Genomic DNA, 19,504 nt, shown 5'->3' with positions numbered 1-19,504 from the left:
GAGACTTTGGTAATGACTGTAAGCTGACTCTGCATTATTTAGAGCCTCCATTGTTCCCGCGCCACGACGAGCGCGGATCCACGACGTGAAACATTTATACGGAGTCGGCCGCTGGTGTAATGAGGTGTCCTGTGTCCTGTGTCCTGTGTCCTCCACACTGTCCACGTCCACTTTGAACATGTACGTGAACGAGTCTCCTGGACGGACCTCTTACTTTCTCCACTGACTGCGGTCATTGAAGGACATACTGTAGGTCTCCCTCTCTGTGTGTGTGTGTGTGTGTTTCTGGACGATTCGTGCATGGCTATGCTGCACTTTTTGGGCCAAGTTTCCCTTTTCAATGGTATGTTGTATTTATCTCACCATACCATGAGGTGGTGAAGCATTCCTGAAATGCTTCATTTACTCCTGAGATCATTTCCTGAGCTCGCAGGCTCACCGAGCCTCATTTCTGCTCTTTCTTACTTGAAAGTGTTGTATTTTCACACAAGGGGGGGGGGGGGGGGGGGTGTCTCCTTTCATGGGGGTATTTTGTCAGAGTCTCAAAGCCTTCCACTAATGGCCATAACTCTTCCAGATGTTAGCTTATTAACCGTGACACCCCCTCGCCGGGTTTAAATGGCCCACCCTGTCCTAACTAAGCAGCGCAGGTCAAAGGTCACAACCTTCCTGCTAACAAGCAACTTTTAGGTCATTTAGCTTCACAGGGTTTTTTAGGAGGCAAAATGGGCAACACATCGAGGCTCCAGGTGTTCTCCAGCTTCTGTTGGCGGACGTCGTCCGATGAATACCAGTCATTATGCTGGATGTTGTTTAACAGCAGGTTTGTAGCTGTACTTAAAGTTGGTGCGACAGAGGTATTTCAACACTTTTACTCAATTTCAACTATCGAACTGCCATTGAATTACTCATTTTTGCCATGTTTACCTATTTTACAGCTTATATTTCAAGCTTCAATCTTTAAAGGTGCAGAGACTCAGGAATAATGTTCATATAACAAACTGAACTCACCAACAACAACAGTACAGCCAAAATATTTGCATTAAAAAATATATTTTGCAGACTGCAAATCATGTTTATGTTTTGAAATTATGTTTTGACATGTGGCGCCACCTACCACTGTCTACCAATCATTGCAGTCAGTAAAGTCTCAGCTGCCGAGCAACCGCGGGTTGCCAGTTACATCAGAAAATGAAACCTAAAAGACCTCGGTATTTTGAATTTGAATGTAGTAACCGTTTTTGGCCACATTCTTACATATGGCGCCTTTAAACTCACACACGAACACAGAACATTTATGCTGCTTTTTTCAAAACGTAGATACGGAGGCGATAAGAACGTGCAGCACGTGAGTGTTTTATGTCCTTTTTTTTTTTTTTTTACAGCACAACCAATAGACAATCTCGTTTTCACCAGCTATATAAACACACCTGAGCAAAAACTCTTGTTTTTATGAACAAAAATATAATTTTTTTTGTGTTTTGTGACTTTTACAGCGATTTAAACTAATCATAACTTTGACTCAACAACACATTAGATGAAACACATAAAACAAACAAAATCAGTGTTTTGAAGGTTGAAGATGTTTTAGGTAAATCCGAACAATGGATTTCATTAAGATTCCTCTTTTTTCACAAATATAGGCTAATTTCCCAGTCGCAATTTCTATTTCTTTGAGTTGTCCCACATGCCTGTCTGTTGTCGTATATGTGCCTTGGTTACTAATAGCCTCGATAACGGGTTTTTTTACTCCGCCGTTGTTAAAAAGAACCCCCCGTGAATCGTCAGTGTCTGCCTTTTATTGGGCTGCTTGAAGACACACTGATGAAGGGAAATATGCGGACGCACATCTGTGCGAGGTCTGCTGCGCTCTCGCAGACAACACTTGTTAAAATAGAATAACTCTGCTGCTCCCCTTGACGGACGCAAATAGCGTGACGTTAAGCCGTGACATAAACTATACGCGACCGCGAAACGTCCGTGTTATGACAGAAAACAAGTACAACGCGTTGGTTCGGTCCCTTATTTCATTTATCCTAAACGGAGACGTATTCTAACACATGTAAAGAGGTGAAGCATTGAGTGTGATTTATGTGCAGATTTGTTGGACTTCTAAATGGCCTGTCAAATTCATGCCAAGAATGTGTCTCTGTGTTTTTTATGCCGAGTGTCTCGCTGTGCTATCTATATCCCGCCCTGTTGTAAAAGATGTGTTTTATCGTGTGGATCAGATAGTCGCGGGGAACCTTGAACTCGGTGCCTACGACACACGTGCGAGAGGCTGTGCGTGTGCTAGCGTGCCTCTCAGCACGTCATTTGTTCACCACATCCTTTCCCGTTCAGCAGGAAGCTCACCCCCCCCCCCCCCCCCCCCCCCGGTGCAAATCAGCCGTGTCGGCCTCTTTATCGACCAAAAATATTGGACTCACCCATAACAGTGGAATGGACCAATGCCAACATGAACAATTTCCCCCCTGTATCCCTCAGCTTATACACCCTGTTAGCAGCCTCTTGGGTTTCCCCTCGCGGGATTGGTCTTCGTTCACTCTTCGGTCGGACAAGTGGGGGGGTTAGACTTAGAAGTGAGCCTTTATTGCATTAAATTTGGTATTAATATTACTCTTGTGTTTCCCGGCAGGATGTTTTCTTTGCTTCGTTTAGCGCTGATAAATGCCGCGGTATGCGAAAGTCAACCCCCTGAGATGACAGAGCGCCGTGTTATTGTGTTACGAGACTGGGGGGAGGGGGGGTGGGATACGCTCAAGGATCGCGACCAGATGTCTTTGCCGACCGGCTTTAAAGAGGCGATGGATCATAGGTGCACGAGATGAGATCTTTGTTGGAAATACTTGCATAATAAACACAGATCTGTTGCGCCTTGAGCTCAATTAAAAAGGAGGAAATGGGTTTCACCTGCCGCCAATGACCGTCATCACTCTTGATTAAGGAGTGTGAATCTTTTTGTGTGCGTGTGGTGCCGCTGTGGGGAAAGTGGAGTGAAATACACTATACACAAAACTGGCAAAAAGCTCACGGCGAAGCACGGTTTAGTTCAATCATCAGTGGAGCGGCTCAGGAGCAGGTGTTGAGAAGCCGACTGCCACTGTAAACAGGAAAACAGAAAAGGGCCCAGGCATGAACCTTGAGGTACGCCGCCGGTTAGCCACAAAACTGTAGTGACGACAAAAGACTTGAGCTGTAGTCGTCGGAGCAGAATGACGTCGGAACACGAGGAAATCGTCGAGTGAAAGAGCAGTTATTTGATAAACAGAGCAAAGTCGTGTTTTGTGTATTTTAAAGATTTACAGACGAGACTAACTCAGCAGATGTTGTGAGGTTGTTCCTCGTTGACAAAGGATCTTTACAGGTGTCTTCATTTTAAGTTTGGGCTCACTTAGAAATGTCCTTATTTTTTCAATGAATATAACATTAAATGAATTAGAAATACACTCTATACATTGTCAAGGGTGCATTATGTAATAAATCTAAAGCAACTGGCCATAAAACCCCCTAATATGTCACAGAAATCCAGGAATAATGTTCATATAACAAACTGAACTCACCAACAACAACAGTACAGACAAAATATTCGCATTAAGAAAAATCTTTTGCAGACTGCAAATCGTGTTTATGTATTGAAATCATGTTTTGGCATGTGGCGCCACCTACCGCCGTCTACCAATCATTGCAGTCAGTAGAGTCTCAGCTGACGAGCAACCACGGGTTGCCAGTTAGGTCAGAAAACGTAACCTAAAAGACCTTGGTATTTTGAATTTGAGTGTAGTAACCGTTTTTGGCCACATTCTTACATATGGCGCCTTTAATGTGGTAAACGACTATTCTAGCTGCAAACGTCTGGTTTTTAATGGAATATGTACATAGTTGTATAGAGGCCCATTTCCAGTGTTCTAATGGTACATTGTGTTTGCTAATGGCGTTAGAAGACTATTGGATGATTAGAAAACCCTTGAAAACCCTTGTTTTGATGATGTTAGCACAGCTGAAAACAGTTTTGCTGGTTCTTTGACGAAAGCAAAGTGAATAAAATTTATTATTTCTAATCTTGTCAATGTCTTGACTATATTTTCTATTCATTTTGCAACTCTTTTGATGAATAAAAGTGTGACTTTTAATGGAAAACACAATAAAAACTGTATAGATTGAGCGGTAGTGTGTACACCAGCAAAAACAATTTAGACCAGGCTTTTCTTTCTCGATGGATATTTTGTCTAAAGTAATTATAAAGTGAGTTATTATCATACGCCCTCGTCTATTACATTAAGCAGAAAAAAAACTGTTTTCATTTTCCAACTACTTAACATCATTATTGCGCATTTCGACCATAATTCTCTCTCAAGTCCCTGCGTATTTAGAGTTATTCCAGGATCCGACTGGAAAATGTTATTTGTGTTCCTTTTGAAAGTAAATAAATCCAATCAAGTGAAAACGAAAATATTTTTCATGGCACTCGCCGTTGCTTTGGAAAGTCCGAGAACCTGACACATGATGAAGTCGTGAAGTGTTATTTATACTAAATCTCAGGATAGCTCAGTGATTTTTTTTTGTTTTTAGTGTTTAAGCGCTAATCTCTGGAGAAATCCCGTTAACTAAACATTTTCTAATGAGATTAAATGTTGGGTTTGGGCTTAAACACATCGTCAGGGGCTGGAGTGGAGACGTGAGGAGGGTTTTTTGGATGTTATAGTTGCAGTGATTCTTCACAGCAATGGTGGCTTTTTTTTTTTTTTTTTTTTTAAGAACAAAGCAAAGCCACTGACTGTGGTCCATGGTTTAAAAAGAAACCCGGCGCACACAGCAGACGTCTGGCAGAGAAGGGCTAATGTTCATGTGCGTGAAAGAAGACGAGAAGCAGATATGCCGGGGTGTGGCCCCCCCCGGTCAGGTCTGCAGAGGTATGAAGTAAAGTGTGTGGGGGGGGAAAATCCTGTCTCCTGGCACGACCGTGTACTGGTGTCACGTTACGCTCTAAAATACCTGGGCTCCTGTTAAACACCTGCTCAGGTGTACTTCCTGTTTCACAGCAGGAACGCGAATGTAATCGCAGCAGTTCAGCACCGGGTCATTTTTTTTTTTTTGACGTCCGATGCCACAACAAACAGCTCTGTGATGGACGGCTGCTGAAATGGTTCTTAGTTTGAATCAGATGGCAAAGGCATTATTTCACGGTTCTGCAGCTGGGGGGGATTTGCAGCCGGCATCTGCGGTAACCGGCTATGTGAGCTGATGTTTTAAGCTTTTTAAATGTCAAATTAAGAGGCTTAGTCACAGCCTGTTTATACTTTCTGACCAACTTATGTTAAATGTCAAAGGAGTCGGTTTGGCAGGCGACGTCTTCGGGGGCCCGTCGCTGGATTGCAGATATTCTGACTGCACTCATGTGCCGCTCTTTCTTTCTTCTTTGTCTTTGTATTAGATGTGGTGTTTCTATGGCGATGCTCGTCAACACAAAAGCCTGTGTGTGTGTGTGTGTGTGTGTGTGTGTGTGTGTTTCTCTTTACTGCTTCAACTTTTTCAGTCACGGTCTTCTGATTTTTCTCGTCTGCTCTGATAAACTAACGCGACTCAAAGAAACGCCTTCATCAGACGGAGCAACAGCAAAAGCTTTTCCACGTTTTTTTAAAATCACATTTCAATTAACTTAGACGTTTTCTTAAGCACTGATTACAAAGAGGGCACAGTCCACTGTGACGCTTCACTTAATATTTAAACACCAGCTCTCAGACGCACTTAACCACCTGTTTAAATATTTACCCAATTCTTTCAAGTCTGGGCACAACTATTATTATTGTTATTACTACGGTGAATCGGTCAATAAAGCCGTAAAATTCTATTGATGCGTTTCTCTAAGATCCATTAACGCTTTAGCACCAAAGCCTCAAAAGGACTTTTTTCTTTTCTGATTTTAACTAGAGCTGAAACAATGAATCGATGACTAAATTAATCAGTTTTTTTTTCATGATTAAAACAGGATTTCTGGTTGTTTCTTAAAGGTGCCATATGTAAGAATGTGGCCAAAAACAGTTACTACATTCAAATTCAAAATCCCGAATTCTTTTAGGTTTCGTTTTCTGACGTAACTGGCAACCCGTGGTTGCTCGGCAGCTGAGACTCTACTGACTGCATTGACTGGTAGACGGCGGTAGGTGGCGCCACATGCCAAAACATGATTTGCAGTCTGCAAAATATTGTTGTTTTTGGTGAGTTCAGTTTGTTATATGAACATTATTACCAAGTCTGTGACATATGAGGAGGATTTTATGGCCAGTTGCTTTAGATTTATTACATAATGCACCTTTAAATGTCAATATTTTCTTCGTTTCTTTGCTCCACATAACAAAGAAATCATTAAAACAAGACATTGGAGAACATCATCATCATTTCCCAGTTTGACAAACACTGATCAACGTTTTTTAACAATTTATGGAGAATAATCCACGGATTAATCGATTACGAGTAATTTTAGCTGGCTGCAAAAAGTGGAATGGGTTTCCTGAACTGAGGCGTGTCTCAATGAGACGCGGAGTAATGATGCACGACTCCACATTCAGGAAATCCATTCCACAGTTTACAGCCAGCTAGCAGGCTCTGTGCCGGCCACAGTGCGCACCGAGCGTCCACAGAGGCGGAGCTGATCCCCGCCGACAACTTCGCTGCCAAACTATAAATACGTCATATTTTAATACACAAACCACGTTTAGACTCTAAATGGCTAATTTCTCGCCTCAAATGATCTTAAAACTGTGTTCCGGGATTTCATGTGAGACGTCTTTCTCTCTCTTGGACGCCATTGCTCACTGTAGCAAGAAGCACAACAACCTTGCGTAGCGACCCCTCCTGATCGGGCGGGAAATTGCAGTGCGTATCCGGCACCACGACGGAGAACTATGAAGGCTCGAGAGGTCTCCAGGGTTCAGAGTCGGAGAAGCATAATGTGGCCTTAAAGGGATAGTTCGGAATTTAGGACATAAGACCTATTTTCCAACTCAGCCGGTGTGATGGAGACGTCTGGAGACGTTTTCAAGATATGTACACCGATAGTCTGCCGTAACAATCGATTTGCCTCGGGTGCACTCTGGAGTCGGTATGAGTGTTTCCAATGCCATGCTAACTCGTACCATTGACTTGTGCTAGCCATAGCACCAGCGAACTCGGCAACTAGAAGAACGGAATGGAATTTCTTGAAAACGTCTCCAGACGTCTCCATCACACCGGCTGAGTTGTAAAATAGGTCTTATGTCCAAAATTCCGAACTATCACTTTAAGAATAATTGACATTTTTCATCTCATGTACACTAGAATACGTTCAACAATAGCCATATTTCTTGTGGCAGCACAGAAAAGGCCAGTGTTTGGTTGGTGGGGGAACATGTGATCGCTCTCTGAAGGGATCGCTTCACTCGCTTTATTGGGCCGTTTTACTGCAAACGCCCACAACAGTGCAAGACACAAACCTCGTAAAAAAAAAAAAAAAAAGCACTTGCACTCACTTAAGAAGAGGAGGAAGGGGGGGGGGGGGGGGGCGGAGTCACGGAGGGCCCCGCTGGAGCCAAAAACACTGATCTGTGTGAGATCATGGGACCAGGAACCAGGAGTCATGACATGAATTAAAGCATTGGGCCGGGGCCTCGCTTCCTGTTAAACGTGAAATCTGGACTGCATGAATGTTTGACATTGTCTCCGGCCGAGTTTTAGATGGCGTTCGCGACGTGCAGATCCGCCGGAGCGTGTCCTTCACAAGGTCTCGCGTCGACGGGGGAGTGATTTCTGCAGTTTTTGGGCAGGGTTACGAGTCGCTGTTGAATGCAGTGCAGTGTGTCCTTAATGAGAGAGAGAGAGGAGATTAGTCTGTTTGCCCACTGGAGCCTTAAAGATTAGATGATAGCAGGATGAGATAAGATGGTGTGTGTGTGTGCGTGTGTGTGAGAGGCCGTGGAAATGGTGAACAGACGTGCTGTTACAGCAGCAGCGGTGGTGGTGGTGACTCCCTCATGACCAGGCCACGGCCGTAATAAACACAACATTACCACCGATGTTTCAGGTTATTAAAAGCAATTTTACAGATAGACTTGGTCTGTTCAGAGTTTTTTATTCGTCGGTTGAACAGTTTCCAAGTTGGTAAAAGGCTGCAACTGATAACAGAACAACGCTGCTATAAACTAAAAATAATAAAGGGCTAGTCCAGGTTTGCTGAGGTGTGGTTGTGCAGCACTGCCCTGCATGACTCTTGCTGCAAAAATGCCTGGCTGCCAGCAGAGAAAAACGGATTTTAAACTGGAAACATACGTTTCTCCCGCACCAAATTCCATAGAGCAGGGGTCTCAAACTGGCGGCCCCGGGGGGCCACATGCGGGCCCCCCCCAATCGATTACATGCGGCCCCCCACTTAATGAAAACATGGCCCACGACCTCAGCGTCTTTTAAACACAGTGTGTAGCTGAGGCACAGCTGCCAGCGAAGGTTTTATACCAGTAATAATAAGACATTTGGTCATAATTATCCTAATTTTAATTGTATCATATACAACATTCAATTACATATATGAATACAGTTGTTAGGGCCTAAGTCACGAATGTCAGTGGCCCCCGAAACGGCTCCTGGAAGGAATTTTAATGACAGTTGTCCACACTATTATTTATGTAATTTAAAATAAATATCTGTTTTTGATATTAATACATTAATTTTGCACCATAAATAGTATTATTAAGCATATGTGTGAATATTGTGAACAGTTGTTTTATTCCCCACTTGTTGTTCTCTTGGTCGGCCCCCTCTTGACTGCAGTATATGCGCATTGGCCCCCAAGTCATTTGAGTTTGAGACCCCTGTCTTAGAGAAAATCATCGATTTTTAGCATTTTCTTTTTAGAAAATCTTGTTTCGGCATGTGGCGCCACCTACCGCTGTCCACCAGTCATTGCAGCCAGTAGAGTCTCAGCTGCCGCACAACCACGGGTTGCAAGGTATGTCTAAGCTACACTTGGAAATAAAAGTGCTAAGTAGAACCATATAAGGTTCTTCGGCTTGTCCTCAAAGGAGAACTCTTTTTGGCTCCAGGTAGAACCTTTTTATAAAGGTTCCACCAAGAACCCTTTTAAAACCATTTATTCAGGAAAGGGGTTTTAAAGGGTTCTCTGGATCAAAATGGTTCTTCCTGGAACCATTAGTGTGACCAAGAACCCTTGAAAAACACTTTCTTCGGGAAAGAGTTTTTCAGAAGCAAATGGTTCCAGGTAGAACCTCAGCCCTTGTAGAAGGACCCTTTTGGAACCCTTATTTCTAAGAGTGTACAATGGCAGAGAAAATGAAACCTAAAAGACGTCGGTATTTTGAATTTGAGTGCAGTAACCGTTTTTGGCCACATTCTTACATATGGCGCCTTTAATATTTACTAATAAAGGGCTCGTATGCTACTTATAAGCATGTTAGTAAGCACCTAGTTAGTGGTGAATGTGTGTTACCATTTATTTCTATGGACTTTGGTGCAGGAGATTGAGCAGTGTACACACTTCAGTCTCCAGTTGAGAATACCTCTCCAACAGTGAGATAAAGTAGGAAACATATTATTTAAGTCTGTCACGACAGCTGCGTCTCTGTTGTGTATTTTTAACTCGGCGTTGAGATGCCAGAGACGGACGACGCGATGCTCGGGAGTTTGTTCTTTCTCCTCCAGAACTTCATTAACTTTTATCATTTCAATCCATCAGTTGGCTGGAGCTCGTGATTGGGAGGATTTCCCTCCTTCCTGTTCGAAGCGGAGAAATATTTGGAGAAATTGTACGTCTCGTTGTTTTTATCGTCCAAGAAAACCGGAGGTAATGCAATCACAATGTAAAAAAAAAATAAAAAAATGGGACTCTGAGGCTGGCGAAAAACACAGCCATATGAATACATGTGGCATTGATCAGCGTCAGCAGACAGACGGGTCTCAGTGGGGAGAGACGATCCAGTGTCTTGTCAATCATCAGTCGGCTTCAGCAGTTTTTATTCTCTCGCCGCGGGCAGCAGTTTATTCTGACGTGGGAAAGTGTAATACACATTCAGAGCTGAGGAACTGGGGGTTTTGTCACTTCATTTTACCGGCGAACGCTATTTAATAGGCTGCAATGAGCTCATTCAATCTGTATCGTCAAATGAGGTATACACTTTGGCACATGAAACTACCGGAAAATCATTTTTGCTTTGCTTTTGGCGTAATCATACGTGACAATGTGTCAAAAATCTCTTCTCTAACAGATTTATTTTGGTATAAATTGTTAGAAATACTCGAAACAACACGTTTGCCAAGCTCCACGATCCATATATTAGTCATTATCTACATCATCACCTTCACTGCAGCATCAAATAGCAACACTTTAGATCAGGGAACACACATTCACCATTAACTCTGTGCTTACTAACATGTACATTTAGCATACTAGCCCTTTATTAGTAATCATTAAAGATGCCATATGTAAGAATGTGGCCAAAAACGGTTACTACACTCAAATTCAAAATACAGAGGTCTTTTTGGTTTCGTTTTCTGACGTAACTGGCAACCGGTGGTTGCTCGGCAGCTGAGACTCTACTGACTGCAATGATTGGTAGACGGTGGTAGGTGGCGCCACATGACGACAAAACAAGATTTGCCGTCTGCAAAATATTTTTTTTAATGCAGATATTTTGTCTGTACTGTTGTTTTTTTGGTGAATTCAGTTCGTTATATGAACATTATTCCTGAGTCTCTGTGACATATTAGGAGGATTTTATTACCAGTTGCTTTAGATTTATTACATAATGCACCTTTAAGCATTAATCATTAAGGTGAGATTTCAGTCTGAAACAGCGCGGCTGACAGGAGCTTCAGTCAGGAGAGATTTCTATCAGTTCGCTTGCAGAAACTAGGAGGTTTTTGACCATAAAAACAAGTAAATGTATGTAAGTAGAACTCCATAACTAAAATATGTGCGATAGGACCACTATATGTGAGCTTTAACTTCCTGATGGAGGCGGTTGTGGATCAAGAACTCTTACAACTTTAGATTAGGGAACACATATTCACCATTAACTAGGTGCTTACTAACATATATAAGTAGCATACTAGCCCTTTAGCTCACTATTCTACGTAACCTTATTCTACCTCTATTACGACATGAATTAAGATTTTTCCTCCATAAGGTGTTAATCTGTGTTTAATATTTACGTATTAAGGGGTAGTATGCTACTTATGTTCACTGCAGCATCAAATAGCACATAATTGTCAGATTTCATAGGCAAAATAATAACTAAAATCTTAAAAAAAAATGCTACTGTCCCAGTTTGTAAAGCTCTTTTTTTTAACTGGTCAGAAAAGAAGAAAAAAGAAAAGAAGAAAAAAGCACTCGCTAACATCTGGCTTTTGTCAGCAATGGAGAAAAAACAGACAGAGAAACTCCTCTATACTGGCCATGGAAAATTAGTCAGTCGGCTAATTTTAGTGGGTTTAAGTGAAAAAATACCTGCTTATTTTGTTGCAAAGGAGGTTTTACTGAATATCAGGCTGTCTGTGATAGAGAGGGATGGCTTTGATCGCGTCTGTTTTTCACTGACTTCAGCAAAAGTTGCTGTAGCAGGTACAACCTTTAACTGGTGAAGAGACTTCAATAGTTCAGGATAGTTCAGGTCTGGAATGTTTAACTCTTAGCTCTGGCTCTTGTCTTTCCATTGTGGATCGTTGTCGTTGTTGTTGTCGCCCCTGATCGCGATGACTGCGTTGGCGACGTGAATAGCATGATGTCACAATGTTAGCGCGCCAATGGATCGGTGGTAAACAAAGGGAACGATTGTGTTCCAATGCACGGAAGACAGAAAATTCCAAGTGGTCTTGAAATATCGCAATAAAGATGTTGACGCTCGAGGGAGGTGGGAAAGGTAGCGATGGAAACACGGATAAATACATATTTTCCTTACCACAACCTCGAAATGCCATCTTTTGTGATGGCATTTTAAACAAAACTGTAAACTGCACAGTGTTTTAGCTTCACCCTTTAGGTCAGGAGGCCTCAAACTCAAAGTGACCTATGGGCAAGTGAACTTCTAGGCTGCTCAGGAAGGGAAAAATGTCCAAGAGTTTTAGTTTTAGTGATTAGAATTTGAAATTAGACCTTGATGATCCACCATAATGTTGCAATTAAAGCTATTTAGACTGATATTGCTCACCATTTCAAGGTAAAAGTAAAAAAAACGCATGCAAAAATGCACAAAATGAATCGGCAAATAACAAAAACCAACAGAAATAAAACATTAAATCAAAATAACCTGTAGATAATTGCAATTAAACCACTAGATGAGCTTATAGCAATGTATATAATTAAACAATGTAATAGATATAACCTTAAAGACCTCCGCCAAGGAGTTATATGTTTTCGCCAGAGTTTGTTTGTTTGTCTGTTTGTTAGCAACTTAACTTGAAAAGTTTTTTTGAATTTAGATGAAATTTTCAAGAAATGTCCACAATGGGACCAGGAACAAGTGATTCAATTTTGGGCGTGATGCGTAGAAGCTATCACTATTTTTATCGCTATTTTGTAGGCACTGCGCTGCCTTGGCGCTTTGGAGGTCTGCGCTCTCCGAGTGCTTTTCTAGTTTATTATTATAATCAGAGGTGATTCTAGAGTCTGTAGGGGCCCGAAGCAAAAATTCCCAGGTGGCCCTTCCTTCCAACCAGTGTTCATCACCATTATGTTACAAATAATCTGACACCAATGAAAAATGTATGAGTTCAAAATATTTTTTTTTCCCGAAAATGAATGAAATAACATGGTAAAACCTTGTCATTAGAAAGTATGTGAAAATATAAATATAGATGTAAATAGCTTTTAAAAAAACTACATAAACTTATTAAAAAAAATACATTATACTATAAAGAACAATATAAATATATAGAATACAATTATTATGGGGCCACAGGACACTGACCGACGGGCCCGCATGTGGCCCACAGGCCCCTGCTTTAGGTGCTAGACCACGTTGCCAGGTATCACAACTTTATTATTGTTATTATTTTTAAACGCAGTGCTCCTTCTGACTCGCCCTGACACAGTTCCCGTCTCCCGTTCATTTCCCTCCCTCTTTCCTTGTGGCACAGGGTTCGGTTGCCATGGCGCCCGGCCGGGTATTCATGCCGCGTAAGACAAAGGGTGTAATGTCGGCGGGCCCCGGTCTTAGATTACAGGAGCACAGAAGTCCGTTCCCCCTGGAGAGAAGATGCTTTAAAAGGAGCAAAACCTCCCCGACGGTCACGCCTGCTTGTGTTCCACTCCGTGAAAACACTAATCCTTCTACTTCTGTTACAACAACATTTTCCCACAAACACGGTGTTTTTTTCGTGTCGTACGTCTTTGTCTAATCTCACTGCGTTTGAAACGACGTCCGTTTTAATCTGTGGAGATCCTGTCACAGCAGGCGTCCGCCAGGAAATCCTGCTCCGCACCAGGACACGGTCGCAGGAGATCATTATTGTCAGTTAACCAAAAACCACCTTTGTGGTGTTTAAAAGATTCCTTTAAGGAGGACATGTAATGTCTCACTGCTGCGTTTAATCCCCCAGTGTATAATTTGCCTTCTGCTCCTGACCACGCCGCCATATCCTCGCTGACCTTTTGACTGTTGACGCTGGTTCTGTACGTGGTTGCCATGTGGACGGCCTGTTGTTCCCAAAGGAAGTGGGACAACAATGGGGAGCAAAGTCAGCAGCACTAATTCACTGCCCAGGGAGACGGCCATTAAGATATTCCTTCTCAGGTTTAGTCAGATTAACGTCTTCTTTCAGAGCTTTTTTTTTCTTCTTTTTTTTTACAATCCCTCTGTGCATCGTGTAGGATCAGGTTTATGAACAGAGACCCCCGTCTGTGAGACTTATGGGATTCCACCGCGCTCATAATAGACTTTTACTGACTTTGCTGGACATATTCCTGACTGAGATCAAAGCTTTTTCTTTGATATATAGATTTTTATTAACTTTAGATATATTCTGTGTTGCCACGTCTTCATGCAATTGACTCATTTCGTTTTTTGGCCACTTTTATTTAGATGAAAGCTGTTTTCGGGCCAGGTTGTGGTCATTTAAGGCTGATTTGTAAAACACCTTTCAACCACAAGGTCATTCAAAGTGCTTTACATAAAACATTAAAAAGCATAGACAAGAGCTGTTTATAAAATGACATTCAGATCAAAATAAGCAGGTAGAATATATATGAGTAATAATAAGTAATAGAAAATGTAAAACATAAATAAAATGAAAAGATGACAAGATGGCGGCCTTCCTCTAGGACTTACGGAAAAGTCGTCATTGACATTTTGGACCGTCCTGACACGATTAAAGTAGACCTAGACCGGAAGTTCCAATTAACGCTGTTTTTTGGTGTGTATCTGCGTCATTACCTTGTTTAAGAAGCCCTGAAGGTTCAAAACAAACAGTTCAGCCACTGCTGAGAACGCTGTGTTTTATTGTAATCTCGGGCTCAGCGAGATCTCTGAAAAAACCCGGTCCGGTTACGTAAACAGCGGTTCTCCAGAACAGCAGATCCTCCTGCTCCGGGCACTAGTCCGGGCACATCCGGTTGCATACATTGAACCGCAGAAGAAGAATAACGTCCGTTATGGAGGTGTTTCACGAGCGACAGTGTCTTCTGACTCCGGGTCAAAGTCATAAAAGGGACTGCGGCGGGGAGTCGTGAAGAAGCTATTTTTAAACATTGTTAAAACAATGTTTTGATAATGAGTAGCAGTGCATCCACCGTTCCAGAGGGGGGAGCTGCGCTTCTGAGAGCTGGTGCTGAATATGTCACTTCCGAGTACTGGCCAATCACAAGACTCTGTCTTCTGGGTGAGAGAGTTCAGTCTGAAATATCGCGGCTGGGGAACAGCGTCAGAAAAGAGAGATTTCTATCGGCTCGTTTACAGCAACTAGGAGGTTTTTGACCATAAAAACAAGTTAATGTATGTAAGTAGACCTCCATAACTAACATATATGTGCAACAGGACCACTCTATGTGAGCTTTAACATGTGTACCAAGTTTTGTTCATGTACATGAAACATGACAAAAAGTCACCGAATGGAAGCTGATTCTCATTTTCATCACATACCCAGAACCACTTTCAGATGTAAATGTACACCAGGTCTGGTGCGGTTGCAAAAATCCATGAGTTTTAGGGTATGTTCAGGTCCTCAAAAACGCAATTTACTTCAAGGAAATATAATAATAAGAACAACAACAACAACAACTCTTTCAGTCGTGCTCGAACCCTAAAAATGATCAAATCAAGAGTATCAAAGGAGTAGAAGTTACAGTGGAGTATTAGAAATGACTGAAATTCAAATCCGTCTGTGACTCAGTAAACTCCATGCAGAAAGGCCCTTGTTCCAACCAGGGGATCAAACTGTTCTTCTTGCTGCAAAGGCAAGAGCGCTAACCACTTCACCCACAGTGTGCCTCCTTCATCCATTCACATATACATACATGTATCATATCGTATATCAAGTTAGTTTGCTCTTTTTACGGTGATTGGGAGCAGCTCAGAGCCTGGCTATTTTCAGTCAAACCTGGCAACGCTGTCAGCCAAACAAAAACAAACCGTGAACTTGCCTGGATCTATCAGTGTGGCACACATGTGTGTGTGTGTTCTTGTACTTGCGGCATACTGAGGACCAGTGAGGGTTTTTAACCAACGAAGTGAGGACATTTTGGCCGGTCCTTATTTTGTTTTCATTGAAATTACTTCCTTAGGTTGTAAACATGCTATACTCTGTTGTTGTTTTTTTTCTTTAGAGCTCCTCAATTTGGTACAAAAAACAATTTTTCCAGGGCTCCACCAGCAGACATGTGATGGTACTGCGCCCGTTAGTTCTACATAGATGTCATTCATGAAGTAGATATTTGTAATTGTGTTGATTTATAAAGTGGAAATGCTGGTCCTCACTTGGTCAGCATTTTTACATGGTCCTCAGTATGCAGCAAGTACAAGAGTGTGTGTGTTTGTGTGTGTGTTCTTGTACTTACACACTTTGTTTTCATTGAAATCACTTCCTTAGGTTGTAAACATTCTATATTTCTCTATTTATTTTTTTACACAGGCCCTCAATTTGGTACAAAAACCCGTTTTCCAGCCCAGGTTTTTTCACACGTTTTGCTCTGGCTCTCCACCTGCAGACATGTGATGGTACTGCACCCAGTAGTTCTTGATAGATGTCATTCATGAAATAGATATTTGTAATTGTGTTGATTTATAAAGTGGAAATGCTGGTCCTCACTTTGTCAGCATTTTTTACCTGGTCCTCAGTATGTAGCAAGTACAAGTGTGTGTGTGTGTGTGTGTGTGTGCGTTAGTGTGTGTGTTCTGTCATGCCTCACCACGGCACACATTTGATTAGTTGTTTATTTTCCCCTGTCTCTGGCATAAGTGGTTCAAGTGTGAGGAGTTATAAATATTTAGTTTATGCCAAGTGAGCGCTCTGCTCGGGGTTTTTCACTGAAGGCCCAGGAGATGATGATGATGATGATGATGATGATGGGAGAATCGCTCACACTCACTCAATCACTCACACACAAGCTCGACACAAAGTCCCGTCAACACAAACGGGATCGTGAAATCACACGGGGACGATGTGGCTGTCGATAACAACAACAAGCCGACGCTCCAACTGGCTGTAAAACACCATTTTAATTAAACACACGTGATGTTTTTTTTATTAAATGAGTTAGTGTCGTTGGTAAAATACAGCAGATCCCACTTATATGTACCTGACATCAATGCAGTTGTGTTGCTCATTAACCAAAAAGCAATTTTCCAGTCCTGTGGGTAAGGTCGTGTTTGTGCCCTTTGTGTTGTCGTTTCATATGAGGGGGAGTGAGCGTTAACTCAGGCCCAGATGCTAATCATTTATCAGCGTCGAGATCTGGTTTTGTTTATGTGCTTTCACACTCTTCACACTCTTCTTCATTGATAAACACCACTGTGTGTTTTTGTCCCTGAGAGCATTTGTGTGGAACACATGTCAACACAAGTGCACATATTTAAGTAATAATTACGTGTCAGTAAGGATGTATGCAAATGTTGTTGGGTTTTTTTAAATTCAGGTTTTACCACCCAATTATCTATAATCATAACCTAAACATACACCACCGTTCAAAGGTTTCCCATTAAAAGTCACACTTTTATTCATCGTGAGAGTTGCAAAATGAATAGAAAATATAGTCAAGACATTGACAAGATTAGAAATAATGATTTTTATTCAAAATAATAGTTTTACCCTTTGTCAAAGAACCATCAAAACTGTTTTCAGCTGTGCTAACATCATTGCACAAGGGTTTTCTAATCATCCAACAGCTTTCTAAGGACATATATGTACATATTCCATTAAAAACCAGACATTTGCAGCTCAAATAGTCGTTTACCACATTAACAATGTATAGAGTGTATTTCTGATTCATTTAATGTTATATTCATTGAAAAAAACTGCTTTTCCTACAAAAATACGGACATTTCTAAGTGACTCCAGGATCTCAGGTGTTGTTTTGTGACCAAAAAAAGAAGATAACACTGTGATTTCTCAGTAAAATGTCTCAGATGTTCCTCATTTCTGAAAAAACCTCTCTGTCAAAGTCCATATTCAGTGTTCTGGCATATGAACAGTGTATGGGGAGGGTCTTTATGGCCACACTACTATCAAACTGATCCCACTTTCCCCACTATTGGCTTTGCACAAAGACTTTTTTCCTGTAGGAGCTTAAGCTCTTCATGTTGCTTCACTTATTTCTTTTCTTTCTTCATAGGTTAAAAGTAGTTTTGGTTTTATGATACAAAAGCCATGTGGTCTGAGGAATATTGTCGTCCTGTGCAGATTGTGTGGTAGATGGTCATTCAAAAGTTTGAGATCACTTAGAAATGTCCTTATTTTTTGAAGGAAAAGCTCTTTTTTCAATGAATATAACATTAAATGAATCAGAAACACACTCTATACATTGTTAATGTGGTAAATGACTATTCTAGCTGCAAACGTCTGGTTTTTAATGGAATAAGTACATAGGTGTATAGAGGCCCATTTCCAGTGTTCTAATGGTACATTGTGTTGTGTTCTAATGGTGTTAGAAGACTATTGGATGATTAGAAAACTCTTGAAAACCCTTGTGCAATGATGTTAGCACAGCTGAAAGCAGTTTTGCTGGTTCTTTGACGAAAGTTTTGAACGAGTTTCACACACTTTTTTTTTTCTCTTACGGTGATAAATGTTTCAAAGACTGTGTGTTTTTTCTTACTCTCACTCACTTTGGTCGTGTGTTTGTTTAACGGTACCTCCTAGACATGTGGGGGCAGTACGATACGGGGCCAGGATATTTGATCTGCGCAGCAGGCAGACCCTGTGGTCACTTCTGTGGCGGTAATAGAATCCTGTGGTCTGTCACGGCCACTGATGGAATTTCAAAAGCAGTCAGGCATGGTTCGTATAACTCGCGTAAATAGACCACCTCGGTCACGATTTTAGACGGTGGTAAGCAGAGGAATGTCAACTTCAGTCGTTTGACGTTGTTTTCATTTGTGGGGCAGCGCATGTCAGAGTGAGAGCGAGGCAGAGACCTCTGTGACCCAGGTGTGTTTGTGTGAACTGCAGCAGAACTCACCTGTTTCACGCCATAATTTGCTGTGTGTGTTTTTATTCAGGTGACCTGTCGCCCGTGCAGATGTCGCCTGTGCCTCAGTCCCAGTTCATTCCTTTGGCTGAAGTGTTGTGCTCGGTCATCTCGGATATGAACTCCTCGCAAATCGTTGTCAACCAGGAAGCGCTCATTAATTACATGAGCAAAGCCCATCCAGGTAATACACCAAATACTGTATAATGTTGATTTTCTGTTTTACTTTTACCTGAGAAAAAAACAATAGAAATGGTAGGAACAACAAATTGGTTCTGTTCAGAATCTGCCAATCTACACCCCTATAACGTACGAGGTATCCCATTCGTACCAAAAAACTAGGCTAGGTGTCTCCTTGTTTTGAGGGTTGGGTTAAATGTCTGCTATCTATCTATCTATCTATCTATCTATCTATCTATCTATCTATCTATCTATCTATCTATCTATCTATCTATCTATCTATCTATCTATCTATCTATCTATCTATCTATCTATCTATCTATCTATCTATCTATCTATCTATCTATCTATCTATCTATCTAACGATCTCCTAGCTAGCTAGCTATCTATTAGTGCTGGCAAGCGTTAACCCGTTAACGGCGCTTAACGGCGTCAACGTTAACGCACGGCGTGTTTCCATGACGACTGACCTGGAAAAGACGCACGTGACGTCATGTTTACGTGACTCGGATTATTAAAATGAGTCTGTAAAGTAACGCTAAAGTTTAAAAACAGAGGCACACATACGCAGTACACAGGTACGCTGGTTATTTGTTAGCGCTGCTCTTTTTAGCGCTCCAGTCCGACTGTAGGCGCGCTCACGCCGCTAAAGGGAGCTAA

At 41.7% G+C, this 19,504-nt stretch overlaps 1 protein-coding gene across 1 annotated transcript in view; it reads left to right on the top strand.

Moving 5' to 3' along the window:
- stox1 (storkhead box 1) overlaps positions 1 to 19,504 on the top strand; it is a gene marked incomplete at its 5' end in the record, with an annotated part of 31,802 nt that overhangs the window by 6,949 nt on the left and 5,349 nt on the right. Inside the window, one exon of the mRNA XM_083897446.1 lies at positions 18,696 to 18,848. Coding sequence (XP_083753572.1) covers positions 18,696 to 18,848 — 153 coding nt within the window. The remainder of the gene's footprint in view (positions 1 to 18,695; positions 18,849 to 19,504) is intronic.

The sequence above is a fragment of the Microchirus variegatus genome (genome assembly GCF_963457635.1).
Source record: "Microchirus variegatus genome assembly, chromosome: 11".
NCBI lineage: Eukaryota > Metazoa > Chordata > Actinopteri > Pleuronectiformes > Soleidae > Microchirus > Microchirus variegatus.
The sequence above is the reverse complement of the archived record's forward strand: the minus strand, read 5'-3'. Positions and strand labels throughout refer to the sequence as shown.